We start from the raw sequence: 16518 nt of genomic DNA, 5'->3' as shown, positions 1-16518 counted from the left end.
GATGAGCTCAAACCTCTATATTCAAATGCTACACCATTCCTGAACCAAGCTGTTTGTTCCAACTAAAACAAATTCTTATACGCATGTGCCTATATTAATACTTGGATGTCATGGCTTAGTATTATAGTACTCCCTGATTTACAAAGTACAAGTTTGCTGTTCTGTGGTTACAGTGAGAACATTTTCAAGAGTGTTCTTCTATTTCACTTGCAAATGATAATAAAAATGAAGCAACAAGATTTTCTGCAGTCATGAATAGGTGGTTGCTAACGAACAGTAAATAAAGATGCAATGATATTTAGATTTAAGAGCATGTGCTTATATTAATAGGAATAATTCTTATGGAGGGATAATCGATGTAATCAACTGTAAATACTTGGGTGTCATGGCTTAGTATTATACCACTTCCTGATTTACAAACTACAAGTTTGCTGTTCTGTCGTTACAATGAGAAGATTTTCAAGAGTATTCTTCTATTTCACTTGCAAATGCTAGTGATAATTAATCCCAGAAGGCTTAAACTTCTTCAGTATGCCCATGTAGTTCATATCAAAATAGACCAGTAGTTTCCAATATGTTAAAAGAAATTTCCCTATATCCTGACTAAAAGATTTGCAGTCCTAAGCACCAGTATTTGCATACATCTAATATTCTAATTTATGCATGTAATGATGAATAACAGTGCAAATTCTCTAACTACTACTCTGTTCCTATGACAGGTAAACAAGGCAACAAGAAATATGTCAGAAAACATGTGTCACCAACCTTGTATTCTTCGTTTGTCATTTCTTGAAGTTTACTTTCAAACATTTCTAGAAAAGCATCAACTCTACCCTCAAGGTATTGTGGATCCTGAAAGTTGAAAATAAGTTATCACTGAAAAAAAAGGAAAACAAGCATAACACTAAAAGAACACAAGTTCAGAATTACTTTTACTGAAGATTGAATTATAATTTGCACTCCTCTTGTGCCTGAATCATTCCTGAGTGTTCATTATCTATTATTAGTCAGGAAAGAGTGAATCTACACAGCGCCAGTAAAATACATAGTTTTCATACCTTTGCATAAGCACAGTTATATAACCAAGTTGCTCAACTGTTCGAAGCTGATGGAATGCTGCTTGCTTCGCTATTAGGGCAAACAATTGAAGTCTAACATTGAGCTTGATCTCATCTTGATGTATCTGCACAAGATATTTATGTGAACCATAATCCTCCAAATCACAATAAAATAAAATACAACATGATAGCGTGATCAGTTTCATATTTTGCGTCTCAGATCACTCTTGATGGTAAAGAAGACAAAATGAGCTTTCTGAACAAGGGCAAACATTTTGATTATGATTCAAACTACAACCAAAGCCAAAGGCTTGACTTTAAAATACCTTCCCTTTCTAACGGATATAATACATAAACTTTATATCAAGTTGACTTAACATTCATTACAGCAAACATATTTTCATCAGAGTGAAAAAAGGTTTTCAATTAACTACAATTATTGGATAACCATGCCTATTTAAAATAGAAGTTGTTAATGCTAGGATGTGCTGATGAAACAATAACGGTATTATTTAACATGAACATTTCATCTGAATTCCATGCATGGTTTGAAGTCTTGTACCATGTATGATTATCTCGATGTCATTGTATCAATCATGTCGACGAGCCATGTCAACACTCAACATCCCTTACTATGCTAAAATTGAGATAATGTTATTATTTTTTATTTTGTAGCTTGTCTCCCTACATAATGCCAAAATCGTAACGTTCCAAATGGGAAACAAACACTGAACTATGTAGTTGTTTATCTTTTTCTTTTGCTTCATCTCTTTCCTCTTTCCATCTTCAATTTACTATCAACACCATACATAGGAACGTCAACATGATACATAGTATCGTCGTAGTTAAAGACCAAAATACCAACCGGCTTAAGAGTTTGAACTTTGATTCCATGCCTAATTAAATTTCCAAGAATCTGTTAGTTTTTTAAACTACAATATGCAGTGGATTGAAACCTTATATTTAGGAATTGAACCAATTAGGAACTCAAAACATTCATCAGAGCATATATAAAAAGGAAGAGGAAGTTTTGTTACATTTGGTAAAAACTAATTAAAAAGAAAGCACTTTGAAGCTTTGTAGTATATAATATAACCTTTTCTGCTTTAATTACATTGCATTTCAAAGTGAGGGGGTAAGATGCAAAGAAGACTGAATGGGCTTTCTTCTTCTTCCTAAAATTTCATCTGTCTTGATCTCATCCTCCCTTCTTGTGAATTTTCCATATACTAGGTTAAGTTTATGATTATGAATATGTCTCTTTTACTATTCCTGTATTGATCATCTTATCACACAAAATTTACAAATGAATTGTTCCTGTTCCACAAAGCCATACATTACTGATCTTATGATGCAAACAAATTAGAAAAATTTAAATAAATCATATAAAAGTAAAAGATGCAGTCCTTTTCCTTTTTCTATTTTCAACTCTTAATCTATTTTGTTTGAGTCTAACAAGATCAGATTGTTGTAAACTACTGTACAAGCATATTGGTTATTCATATTCTCTTTTTTTTTTTTTATTCTCCTATGGCATGGCTGTAGAATGAGGCACACAATTTGTGCACACTTGATATTAGAAGTAGGCTCGCTGAATATAGATCCAAAGCCAGGTTCACATGTCCTTCACACCGCCTCACCTTGTTGGGATTCTTCTATTGTTGCAACCGACCCATCTTGAGTGTTGCTCATCTGAAGCAACATCACACTTTACCACTAAAAGCCCACACTTACATCCCAAGTGTTGTCTTCCTCCTTCATTAATGAACTCCTATCTTCCCACTCCCCCACCACTTATCTCTTGTTGCCCCCTTCTTGTGAAGAGAACGCCTTGTTAACAAACAAAAGCTACCGAGCATATTCCTTATTTTGCCGCCATTCATGTTCATGTACAACTAGGATCAACCCCTCATCATTTATCTCACCCTGTTCATGCATGATTTGAAACACCCTCCCATTCTTACCATCATCCTTATCCCTATTGTTATCTAGATAGCATCTTTTAATATATGGTTAAATTAATGCAACATTTGTCAAACATTAACTTAGGTTAGTCATTAGAAATGACCATTATTTGAGAATGACATAATTAAATAATATGTAAACCCAAAGTGGAATAACTATTGTGTAATAAAGATTTAAAATTAACAATAGGTATTATAAATGAAAAAATAAATATTAAAAAGTGAATCTCTTATCCTAGCCTTTTAACACAATACCGCATAAAGGCATGGCAGTGTGAGTCATCCACGATTAAGTATTTATATATGCGAGAGTGTTTCGTCGTTTATCACCGTAAGGGTTGTATCCCATATGTCACATGACACTAGCTATATAGATTTGATTCACTTCTTAGTGGATTTATTAGTGACAATTAAAAATGATAATTTAAAATGGATTTAGTTGTGAGAATAAATGGTGACAATTAAAGTGGATTAAATGAAGTAAATGGTAATAGTTAAGTGCAATGTCTTATGAAAAACAAATGTTCATAATTAAGTAGCATAAAAATATGAGTTAATTTTTATATTAAATAAAAACCTTAACTTGAAACTTTAGAGTTGTACCAAGAATGAAGACTTTAACTTTTTCTTAAACTCTTAAAATTCTTGCATCTCTTTCCTATTTACCCACTTACCAATTTGTGTTCCTTTTTTGTTTTCTTCTCCTTCTAGTTTTGCATGCAAGGGATGCTTTGAAATCTTAGTCGGCAGTCAATTTATAGAGTTGCTCAGAGATCCTTAAATCAAGTTTGTCTGTACTTTAATTTTCATTTGTTTGTTTCACATTTTGCTATTGTATATCCACTCTCTCTCTCTCTCTCTCTCTCTCTCTCTCTATATATATATATATATATATATATATATATATATATTCATTAAAACAGAGTATATATGGACACCTCTGGTTTATGCCGAGTTATTTACTGCTCTTATAATTCTAAATTACCTTTTATTATATTGTCATCAAGTGGGGTATTTTTTGGTAAGTGAAATTACACCTTTGAGCAATGACATTATGCATGATCACACATATCATAGCAGGTATTACTTGCTGGCCACTATAGCAATATCAAATAATCACTGGGTTTTGTGTTGATAATTCTTTTGCTATTTCAAAAAGACCCCTGTTGAAGGATTGCTATTTAAGAAGAAAGGATATCAAGCTCATGTTATGCTTACTATGTTGAGTTTTTTTTAGTGGTTGTCTATTTAAATCTAAATGATGATGGTGATGATGCATATCTAATTGGGATATCATTTGGAGTTAGAGTACTTAGTCAATTAAAGTTCTTGAGAAGTTAGCAGGAAATTGTGTTGAAGATTCTTCACTATATAGCCTAGAAAAGGATTACTGTATAAGAAGAAAGGACAACCACTCATCCAAATTTATGCTAAAATTGATTAAACTAAACTTCTTAGTGATTATCAATCTACAAATCCAAAGTCAATGGAAATTTTGTCAAGAATTTGTAACTATAAAAAAGGGTCCCTAGATAAAAGGAAAAGACATCTACAAATTTAAGATTTTGCTGATGTTGATCATGTTAGGTTTGTCACAATTTACACCTGCATTTTGCACACTTCTGGACAAAATTTTCTTGACTTGGAAGGAAGAACAAAATGCTGTTTCTCCTTATAGTGGTGAGGTTGAGTAACTGAGTGCTGACTATTGAGCTATGACTTATTTGCTAGTGAGAGTATATGGAATTCTGATGGAAGAATTTGGCATCAAATTTCAGAACCAACGTTTATGCATTGAGACAATAAAGTAACATGATATATACATTAATCATGTTTTACTTATATTAATCATGTTTTTCATGAGCACACCAAGCATACAAAGGCAGATTGTCATTTCATTCTTGATGTGACTATGTCAAGGATGATTGTGACTCTATACCTCTAATGGAGCAATTTGCAGCTTTGGGTAGCTTCTTGCTTCAAGCCATGTGACAGGCTATGCATTATTAATATTGATACTCCAAATTAAGAGATAGTTGAATAATATTTTTACATGAATGAATATTCCAGGTTATTGTGTTATGTAAGAAGCAAGGAATGTAGACAGGTAGATTGTTGGACTTTTGGCACATGATGGAATGCTCATTCTTTATCATCTGATAAAACGTAATTTGCATGCTTGAGGACATGGTCAAGAAATAAGTGGAAATATGGCTCATTGACAAAATTGGTAATCTCTCAACTAGTTTGCAATTAATCATAGTGATGATTTCTATGTTGGCTCCTATATCTCAAGTTCTCATTTTCCTAGTTATCTATTATTCCTCCTATCTATCATAATGACAGTTTCTTACTGTGGGACTGTCCGATAGTCTATCAAATTGCAACTTTATGTTAAGGATGATAACTGGGAAAAAAAAAATTAGATAAGTTTTGATTGCTCAGCTGCTGATAAGGTGAATTTTGTTGGACTCTATCTATAGAACTACGGAAAAGCATACTGTGCCATATTAGTTTAGAATGAAGAGTTCCCTTGTGTCTAAGCAAACTAATTCTTGTTCATGGATATTGAGCAAAATTATTCACTACCACTGACATATCTGATGTTATATTTCTAGGATATTAAGAAAAATTATTCACTACCATTGACATATTTGAAATTAATAATTACACTAAGAAAACAAACACTTTTTCCTTAAATTAATGCATGAAGAGAAGGCACAACTGCATGAACCAACAACGGCCTAAAACCTGACAAAAGGGAAGAAAGATACCTGAGTATAGTGGATCAGGGCAGAATTTTCATCTTTAATATTCAAGACTTCAGCAGGGTAGTAGTAACGTAAACCTTCGTCAAGCTTTATAATTCTGTTTGCAAGATGCTGGGATGGGAAAAGAGGTTTGCACTTAGGATGAGTAGATTTAAAGAATACGTCCTCAATATGCTGAACAATTAAATCTGCTTCCCTTGGTTCGATGTTTCCTACAATAAAATGATAAATAACATGATACATGAAGATTACTGGGAAGATTGACATTTTTACCTTCATGATTAATGCTTACCTGCAGTATAGAATTCTAAAAATGCCTTTTCCAATAAGATGTTTGAGAATTTAGAAAGATGGTCTGCTTCTAGATGTGGGAGAACTTCAAGTTTTTCATTCCAAGGCCACGTATTGTTCTCCAGCAACAATGAAGAATAGTGCCATGCTTGCTGATATGGCTGTTGAAATTTGAAGTTCTGATACTCTTTGGTAATAGACTCCTAATTAATATGAAGCAAATAAGATGTCAGATCGGTGAAGAACAGCCAAATGAATAAATGATCATCATCTTCAAAGAACCATAAAGGTACGAACTGTAATGCTCACAAAGATGTAGAAAAATGAACTAATTGTCTAATAATGAATCTGAACATTCAACAAAATAGGCAAAGCAAAAAAAAGTCATATAAACTTTCCTTTTTTAAAAAAAATTCAATGATCATAGTGATATATTAGTAAATTTTTTTCTGAGCACAAGATGGCCTCTTTCTTTTTTGTTTGATAATACCTTCAACCAATCAACTAGCAGCCACATGTTTCCTTATCTTTCAAACTTTCTCATGTTATATAACTTTACCTTTGGTAATCCACATGACTCTACCTAGGGAAGATGGAAATGTCAAAGTGGATAGATAAGATGTAACAAATGAAGAACAAGCCTCCTACAAAAGGTGGACAATTTTTCTTATAGTTTATCAAACAACATTTTTTGTTATAATTTTCCTGGCAAACATGTGAATCAAATTCGACTTCATTAACCTTTTGCAAGAATATTTTTTGTACACCAACATTCTGTTCCATAGAGCATATTTCCTGTTAAAATTGTCTTTAAAGTTCTTTTTCCCATCTAAGGAACATATAATGTTGAAATCGCAATCTCAACTTTCACATCCATATTTTAGTTCTGTGAAGTCTGGACACAGCCTATGTTTTATTCTTGTTGAATATTATCACTCAAGAAACCAACTTCTTTTGTGCAATCAGTCCATCTATTTATTACTAAAGTTTTCACAGATTGAATTACTAATCTCACAGGTATTTCTCCTCTCTCACGAGTCAAAACAAGATTCTGTAAGCAGCATATACCATGGAGGTACAGCCTACATGTGGCTAGGTTCAAATATTATTATACAAAAAATGACTCATACTGTACTACATTTGGTACATGTACATTCTACATGTTGGTCCGACTACAGATCAGCAAATTGAAATTTTTCATAGCATCCCTCCATGGTTCATATGAATATGGGAATTCCTTCATATTTATGATATGACTGTATTTTTCTGAACTGCAGGCATTGTAGATATCTTCTGAATTATTTTTCCAATTTCAAAAGGATACTATCCTAATAATTAACCATTGCTTGTTTTCTTTAACATGATCATCAGGTAAATTGTGTTAGCTAGTAGGGGAAATCAGTACATAAAACCAATCCTTTTCGGGTCTAAGTATTTATCTCACATGCTATCACTTTTCCTAAAAGCTATTACATTGTTGGAATCTGACTAATTCTCCATGCCTCTAGAATATAATTCTTGAAGTCTTATCCGGGAATATAGCTTATTGATGTATATTTTAGTACTAAACGCATCCAGTTGAAGATTTCACCATAATCCACTAGTTGCCAAGAAAAAAATTATACAAGTTTTCCTAATCCCTCAATTTTCTATCCTATCCATTAGCTTCTAATGAAGCAAACTGTTAAATTCACCTGATCAATTAATGCATTGTGTAATTCCCTTGTGGTAGAAGCTAATCTTGTTTGATGACTCATCCTAGCATCCATAGGAAACATCTTAGAAAACCATTTTTTTCTTTCCCATTGAAATCACAATGTCATGAGTCATTATGATGCAAGGAGATCAAGGATTCTAGCAGGAAACACGGCCAACCCATGTTACCCGACACACCCATGCTACATTCTGTGTCTTGACGAGGGAGAATTGAAAATTCCAACAGGAAACACGACCGGCCCATGTTACCCAACACACTCGTGCTACCTTCTATGCCTTGACGAGGGAGAATTGATGATTCCAGGGAACATAGCTAACCCATGTTCCCCAATACGCCCGTGCCCTGTTCTGTGCTCCGACGAGGAGCAGATAGGAGTTCTAGCAGGGAACACGACCAACCCATGTTCCTTGACATGGTCGTGCTCCCAAGCACAACCAGGCTGTGTCTGCTGACATGGCTGTTTTGCACCGCCACGGGATTGGCGGACCAAAGCATCAAAAGAATTGCTTTACCATTAAATTAGGAATATTTTCTTTTTTTTGCATTGTTAGGGTTTAGAGTCTATTTAAACCTTTATTTAGTTGATGTGAGGGGGGCTTTATTTGATTTTTAAGCTATTCTATTCGTTTAAACCGAGGTACGACTTCTCTACGTTTGCGATTCCCTATGTATTTCTCTGAAATCTCTCTGAGGAAACGAGCCTCCAAAATAATCATTATTCTGCTCGGCGTTAATTGGTATTCGAGCACATCAGATCCAATGAAAGGTCGTCGTGGTTGTGGTCGCAACAGACAAGTTTCAATTGAGGAAGCCCAGCACCGTAATCGTAGCGTTCAAGATGTGATCAACGAGAATTTAAGAGGCAAGTCGCGGAGTTAACCTAGCATCTGACAGCGCAAGATGTTGAAGATCGTGAGATCTATGATCGTGATTCCGAGTCCACCTTAGAAAACCCATATCACAATCATGATAAATTTCGAGAATGTCGTGGTTGAGAGGAATGATATGGAGACCTAAGTTTTCCAGTTGATCTACTCGAGTTTTTTGGTACATTACAAGCAAAAGGATTCATTGATTGGATCGACTAAGTGGAGAGAATTTTTGGAAATAAGAAAGTTCCTGATCATGTGAAAGTGAAATTGATGGTTATCAAACTCAAGGGTCAAGCATTAGTGTGGTGGGAACAGTTGCAATGCTCACGAGACAGATAGGGCAAAACCAAGATCACTAACTAGGAGAAGATGAAGAAGAAGAAAAAGAGTGACTTTCTTCCTTTCGGCTACACCCAAGCATTGTTTCAATGACTTCATGTGTTGAGGTAGGGAACAAGATCGATCGATGACTATATAAAAGAGTTACTAGTTGATTGTCCAGAATGATTTATCTGAGACAGAGGAGCAATTGGTAGCACAATATTTAGGAGAGTTGTGTCAATCCTTGCAAGATGTCAATCTTCATTCGTTGTGGATTGTTTCAGAGGCCTACTAATGTGCCCTGGCTGTTAAAAAATAGCAAAACAAGAAACCAATGATTAGGGGCAATCAGAATAGTCAACGAAATCACCCTCAGGATTCACATCCTATCTAGCAGCTATGGCAGGTTAATTTTAAGCCCCCTATCAAGTGTTTTCGTTGTGGTGAATAGGGGCATAGAGCAACCGATTGCAGGAAACTTGCTAATCAAAAGGGGAAAAAATTGTTAATAGAGAAAGACGTGGAAGACGAAACCAAGGCAATCTGTGAGTCATGTATGATGATGAACTTGATGAGGTGCTTTATGATGATGGCCATGAGACTTTAGTCACTCGCAAGAGTGTTGACTCCCAAAGGTGATTTGGGAGATGATTGGCTGAGAACCAATATTTTCTACACGACCTATGCAATAAAGTTTGTAAGATGATCATCGATAGTGGCAGTTGTGAAAATATTGTGTCTAAGGAGGCTGTCCAGAAATTACAATTGAAGATGAACCGTCAACTTAAGTCATACAAATTGTCGTGGTTGACTAAAAGTAATGAGGTAATAGTGGATTGGCGACGCCTTGTATCTTTTTAAATTGGCAAATGCAAGTATTATAATAATACTTGGTGCGAATGTTGTGCATGTGGTGGGCCCAGTGAATGTATGTCATGTATTGTTAAGTCAACCCTAGCAGTATAGTCATAGTGTTATCCACGATGGATGAAAGAATACGTATACTCTTAACATCAAGGGAAAAAAAATTGTGTTGGCGCCCCAACGAGAAAGAACCACTCCTATCTCGATAGCTAATAATACTAACCTACTTTTTATGTCTAGGTTTTTAAATGAAATATAGCATTAAAGCTGTCAAACGGGCCGATCCATCAGAAACTCGTCATATGGCGGGGCAGGGTGGGCCGACTCACCAACTCGACGGGTTGAAAAATCTCCAACCCAACCAACCCAAGACGGGTTGTGTGTTAGGCGAGCCAACCCACGGACCTCTCAAAAAAAAAAATATATTAAAAATTTTAAGTTTGGATTACAATTTAAACGGGTCAAGTTGAAATTTTTAAATTTGGATTGCAATTTAGACAGGTCAAAACCACTAGTTCATTAAGTTTTTTACTTTAATTTTAAATTTTGAAGAAAAAAATAAATTTTCTCAATCCGTGGGCCAATCCAAACCCGTCATGGACCAACCCACGCGGGCCGCGGGCCTAGGCGAATCAACCCACCTTAACCGACCTTAACATAGCTTGATAAAATTTCAACCCAACCCACCTTTGTTTGGCGGGCACGGGTCAACCCAATGGGCCCAACTCAAATTGACGGCTCTGTATAGCATGGAGACATGAGAGATATCCAACATCAAATTGATCAAAGGCCTAATTACTTGAAGACTTCTAACGTCTTTGTGGATTCTGATGACACTGCTCTAAACTCGAGGATGAGTTCTTTTCAACCTGAAGTGACTGATGCAGGGAGATGAAGGATTCCAGTAAGAAACAAGGCCAACCTGTGTTACTCGACACGTCTGTGCTACATTCGATGCCTTGACGAGGGAGAATTAAAGATTCCAACATGAACACGGCTAACCCGTGTTACCCGACCGACACACCCATGCTACATTTTGTGCCTTTACAGGGGGGGAATTGATGATTCCTAGGGAACATAGCCAACCTGTGTTCCCCAACACGCTTGTGCCTCGTTTTGTGCTCCGATGAGGAGTAAACAGGAGTTCCAGCAGGGAACACGACCAACCCATGTTCTCTGGCACAACTGTACTCTTAACTGACACGGTCGTGTTGCGTCGTTGCGGGATCAGTGACCAAAACGCCAAACGATATATTTTACAATTAAATTAGGATTATTTTCCCTTTTTGCATCGTTAGGGTTTAGGGCCTATTTAAACCTTTATTTAGTTGATGTAAGGAGACTTTGGTTTTGATTTTTAATCAATTCTATTCGTTTAAACCTAAAGACGACTTATCTACGTTTGTGATTCCCTATGTCTTTTTCTAAGGAAATGAGTCTTTAGAATAATTGTTATTTTGCTCGGCGTCACATTACAAGAGCTCTAATCCTGATCTTTTATTTGACAACAACTAGGCAGTGAGATGTCTCACATTCCTAACCAGAGACACAACGGATACAGTGTCTGCAATTTTATCCACCATTTGAACCCACACCCATTTACTATACAGATGTCCAACTGATTAAAACCAAACTAAAATTTGCCCATACCTCTTTAATTAGGGTACACGTTGGGTACTAGAAATCGACATAAAATAGGTAAAGTAGGAAACAAGATTACCAAAACAAATAGGTATCTGTGACATCTAAACATGTAAATTTTTGCTAAATATTAATAAAATATGTACTAAGATAAATTTTGCAATACACAGCTAAAACACTAATAAAATCCGTAATTTTAATATTATAATCATGATTAAATATTAAAATCATCTAAATAAAAAAAGATTTAGATATTATAATATTCAGGTCTCCGTATTCTGATTAGCATAAACCTGAACCTGCATAAATAATCAAATATATAAAACCAGAATCCGTTCAGATTAGCACAAAAGAGTACATGGACTCAAACAGGTTGGGTATCAGGACTAACAATATTCTTAACCAACTTATTGCTAACGTTACATCTGTCATCTATATCAGTAGACCACAATAAATTAGATTTGCAGCACAACTTTCTATTTGCTATTGTACAATACTCAAGTCACACCATGATGTCTGATATTTAAACATATCTCAGAACTCAATAGTTCAATGCAAGAATTTCTGGACGGAATATTGTGATTAAAAAAATCACTTATCTGTAGTGATAGATGAGTGAAAAGAGAATTTTGAATGCATAAAACTGACCTTGATCACAAAAAATCTGTCAGGCTTCACTTCGAATTGCTCAATTCTACCAACTATAGTTTCTAAGAGGGTTCGCATCTTGTCATTATAACCCACCACAATCACCTAAAGCATAAATTCAGTATGTTAGTTCATATCAACATCTAGATAGGAAGGATTTCTATAAAATGCATGCCTAGCTTTGGGTCTACCAAATGATAACCAAAATATTTTCTTGATTAAAGATGTCCTTACTTGGATGAAAGATATCAGGGGGGCAAGGGAAAGTGACACAAAAATGTACATGAATGATGAAGCTCTATAAGTAATTTTGTGAGTCTTTTTCCCTCCCCCTCCTGAGTTTCCATCCAAGTAAACAGAGCCTAAAGTATAATTGCTAAAAGTTGATTCTGGACTCTAGATATGACAACAGGATCTAGCCATTTAGCCAACATATTAATATGCTTTGTTATGCAGATTCCGTAAATACAACACAAAGGTAAACATAAAGTAGAAGCCAAAAGTAGATATGACTCTGAAATGTACATCAAAGGCCGGCTCTCTTAATTTCATATTAATATTAGCACAAGATGAACTTACCAATCATATTTAAGATGAACAACATGCTTGTCATATGGTACTAATGAATGAATATTTTGCAAATTGATGAGTTTAAACTCAAAGTTTGAATCATAAACTTAAAAATCAAACATTTATATAAATAAAACAAAATAATAAAATGAAATTCCTAAGAGTAGAGATATAGAGATATAAAAGGGCAGTCCGGTGCACGAAACTCCTGTTAGTGCGGGGTCCTAGAGAAGGGTCTATTGTACGCAACATTATCCTGCTTTATAAGAGGTTATTTCCAAAACTCGAACTCGTGACCTCTATGTCACATGACAACAACTTTACTGTTGTGTCAAGGCTCTCCTTCAAATATAGAGATATATTGATTATATTATTTATCAAGGAGATATTAATGAAGAAGCCATTAGAATTAGAATAAGTAATTGTTTCAAATGGACAAGAACTTCTAGAAACTTGTGTGATCATTGTGTGCCAAACAACTAAAGGGAATTTTATGACTATGGTATGACCAACTATAGTTTATTGACAGGTGTTGGGAAATGAGGAAATAAGTATAAAAAGTTAATATCACATTCACGAGAATGCTAAGATAAAAAAGTACTACTATCTAAGCACAATTAATATATCTTCAATAAGTAGCAAATAAGAGAAAATATGATAAAATAGTATGAATAACTAGGAACAAATGTTGAATAACTTACCTCAAATCCCGTGCTAGTATTGTATATGGTATAGTAAAGACCAGCAACTTCGGCATAGTATGCTGAAAGCATCATATTAGAGATAGCATTGCAAGAAGACAGTTAATAGAACTCATCCAAATGAGCAAAAATATACAGAAAGATAACTTTAGAGAGAACTATATATGCTAAAAAATTATACAGAAAGATAACTTTAACAATAACTATATATGCTAAGGTGCATTTAAGTGAAATTATGAACTCAAAATTCTACCAAATGGAAAAGTTAAGACCTACAATAAGTAAATATATAATGCATTAGTTTCTAAAAGCATAAAAAACATCAAACTAACAAAATTCAAAAGAATTAAATCAGTCAAAATTGAGTTAAAAATCCCAGATAACATCAAATAGGCTAACCGTTTTGCACAACCTTTACCCAAACATGGGAAAACCAGCAATTTCCTATAGCAGATGTTGTGGGAGAGAGATGATTCTAAAGCAGGTTGAAGGAACTAAGGCCTCCTTATTGATCACTGTTAATAAGCTGTAAACAACATTCAATTTGGCTTGGGTTTGATATCCATTCCCAGTATTACCTCAATTTAGAAAGAATTCATACATTATCATCAATCCATGTTTGCCCCACTATTTGGTTCTGGGCACATTAATTTTATCACTCCATTGATCTCTATTGAGGCACTATCAAGGTTCGAATTCTCAACCCATGTTAGCATTTCAGTCTTTGACTGGAATGATACTATGTTAGCATCATGTCAATATTTCAATGTATAGTGCTAGTAAGAAATTGGAGATAGAAGGAGAAAAGAGATAAGAAGAAAAAGAAAAAGATAAGACAAGTATATAGTTAACTAAAAATATTTGCTTTCCATCTAGAATATTACGATTTGGACATTATCTTGTATGGAGACATTATAAAAAAAAAGGAAAAAAAACATTATCTCAATTTTAACATCCCTTATTTTAGCATGCTAAGGGATGTTGAGTGTTGACATAAAATGATACTCATCAACACGATTAATACAACAACACAAGAGACAATATCTCGATGCTGAATAGTATTAAGTTTCAGTAATTTATCGGAACAGATACATTTCGACCATGACCGTTTTGCTTGGCACGATATAAGATTTCAAACTATGGGCACTATCCTACTAATATTCAAATCAATTAAATCATTTTTTATCATATCTTTTAGTTTCCTACTCCCTTAGATCTTCCACTCTAAAAGCTTCAACTCATCTAACAATAGAATCCATTGGTTATCTTTGAACATATGTATACCATTTCAACCTACTTTCTCTCATTTATAATCTATTGGAGCTACACCTAATTGTTCCTGAATTTATAAAAACTTATACTATCATACACTACCTTCAATATGAGACAAACCACCTTTTTGGCAGTGTGATAAGTGCCTAGCATATGCCATTACATATTAGCAGTTAAAGCTTCCCAAAAAATGGCAATCAAAGAATGATTAATGATTAATGGAGGAGCTAGGTTGAACTTGAAGTGTCATCAGTGTGCTAGAAATTGTAAATATACTGTTACTATTACTCAGTTAGCACTCCTTTGGAACCAACTTATACTGGAGAAAAGATTTCATAACAAAGTTGCCATAGAAAAGCAAACTTAATAATGAACTCAATATTAACTCCTGGCCAATACAATTGAGTAATACTTCATAATGCAATATCCAATGTAACAGCTCCAACTTTCACAATTTCTTCACAAATAGATGAGAAAATTAAGCTCCAACTTTCCCAATTTCTTCACAGATAGATGAGAAAATTAAATGATTATTACAAATTTCTTACTATCAGATATGTCACAGATAGACAGGCAACATCCCACTAAATTGATAGATCTGAACTATTTTGCCCCCGGGGCATAGCTGAGTTGGTTACAACGGAATAGAGTTGCAGAAGATAGATCTGAACTATTTGCCATAGCTTAACCTCACACTAAAGATAATGATAGAAAACTCATCTTGGTCTTATAAACTCCATCACCCCACAACCTCCAATGTGGGAATACATTTGGATGTCAAAATCTCCCCATTGAAGCTTGATATCCTCAAGGCCAAATTCCTAATCAGTGGTATAAGGAGACCAATGATGGCTCTGCCATCCCAAACAACCTTTCAACATGGATCACCTTGCCAAGATTAAGACTAGGACTGCTAGGATACCATGTGTCACATGTCATCCAAAGTAAAACTACTGACCTGTTCACTTGAAAGGCCTAGACAACTGGCTAAAAAAATATTGAAATACTTAAGTCCAAGTTAATGGTATTGGTATCCATACCTTCCAAATTTTTTATGTTAACTCAAAACCTCAAATTTAACCCATATGAAAAGTCTTGAGACCTATCATTTTAGCTAGAGCCTCCACACTGTTCTCTGAGAGTGTCACATTCATAATTTTTACATTAACTGCACCAGAGGAAGCTGGAAGTCTCTATACCTAATCCATGTCCATCTTTCTATTCCACAATATATTGACATGATTACTACTATACCAAAAGTTCTGCAGCATATAAAGAACAGTCAGTTGAACATTCAACAAGCTCACAATATAATGCATCTTTATCTTGTTAGAACAAAATCATCTAACATAGTGATGTATTGACACGGAGTGCTAAACATTCAAAATTTTTATAAAGTTTCTGAATAAAAAGTTGCCATTTTACTTGAGTGGTTTGTCAAAGAACAAATTTACAACAGTTCATAAATTAGAATTCCAGTTAAATTGGCACTTCAAAACCTTGTCTATTCAATTTAAATAAAGTTTAGATCCATTTGTCTATTAAGTATATGTTCTGTGATACATCAACAGCCTCCAGTAACATTAGTAAAACCTTAGTAAATGTCCAGCTAACTCCTAAGCTTGACCACTCTATATTGGTAAAGCCATGAGGCCCATGACAGGTCTACTATTGTATACCATGGAAGAAGTTGAAATATGCGGAATGCATTTTTGCAAGTTGCAACAATTCAATGCAATTGCTAGAGTACATATTTTAGATACTAGAACTACTATGATACAAAATCTACCAATTCTCACTCAAGCCATTAGATAATTGTCCACATAAG

At 34.6% G+C, this 16518-nt stretch overlaps 1 protein-coding gene across 2 annotated transcripts in view; it reads right to left on the bottom strand.

Moving 5' to 3' along the window:
* LOC141825961 (insulin-degrading enzyme-like 1, peroxisomal) overlaps positions 1 to 16518 on the bottom strand; it is a 39751-nt gene that overhangs the window by 1385 nt on the left and 21848 nt on the right. For both annotated transcript variants that reach the window (XM_074713224.1, XM_074713225.1), the window contains exons 17-23: positions 13419 to 13480; positions 12148 to 12252; positions 6086 to 6287; positions 5797 to 6005; positions 1059 to 1183; positions 931 to 982; positions 766 to 852 (exon numbers count right to left, since the gene is read on the bottom strand). In XM_074713224.1, the coding sequence (XP_074569325.1) occupies positions 766 to 852; positions 931 to 982; positions 1059 to 1183; positions 5797 to 6005; positions 6086 to 6287; positions 12148 to 12252; positions 13419 to 13480 (842 nt within the window). The remainder of the gene's footprint in view (positions 1 to 765; positions 853 to 930; positions 983 to 1058; positions 1184 to 5796; positions 6006 to 6085; positions 6288 to 12147; positions 12253 to 13418; positions 13481 to 16518) is intronic.

This window comes from Curcuma longa, chromosome 4, assembly GCF_044706935.1.
Source record: "Curcuma longa cultivar G26 ecotype Majalengka, Jawa Barat chromosome 4, ITB_CL_G26_1.1, whole genome shotgun sequence".
NCBI lineage: Eukaryota > Viridiplantae > Streptophyta > Magnoliopsida > Zingiberales > Zingiberaceae > Curcuma > Curcuma longa.
The sequence above is the reverse complement of the archived record's forward strand: the minus strand, read 5'-3'. Positions and strand labels throughout refer to the sequence as shown.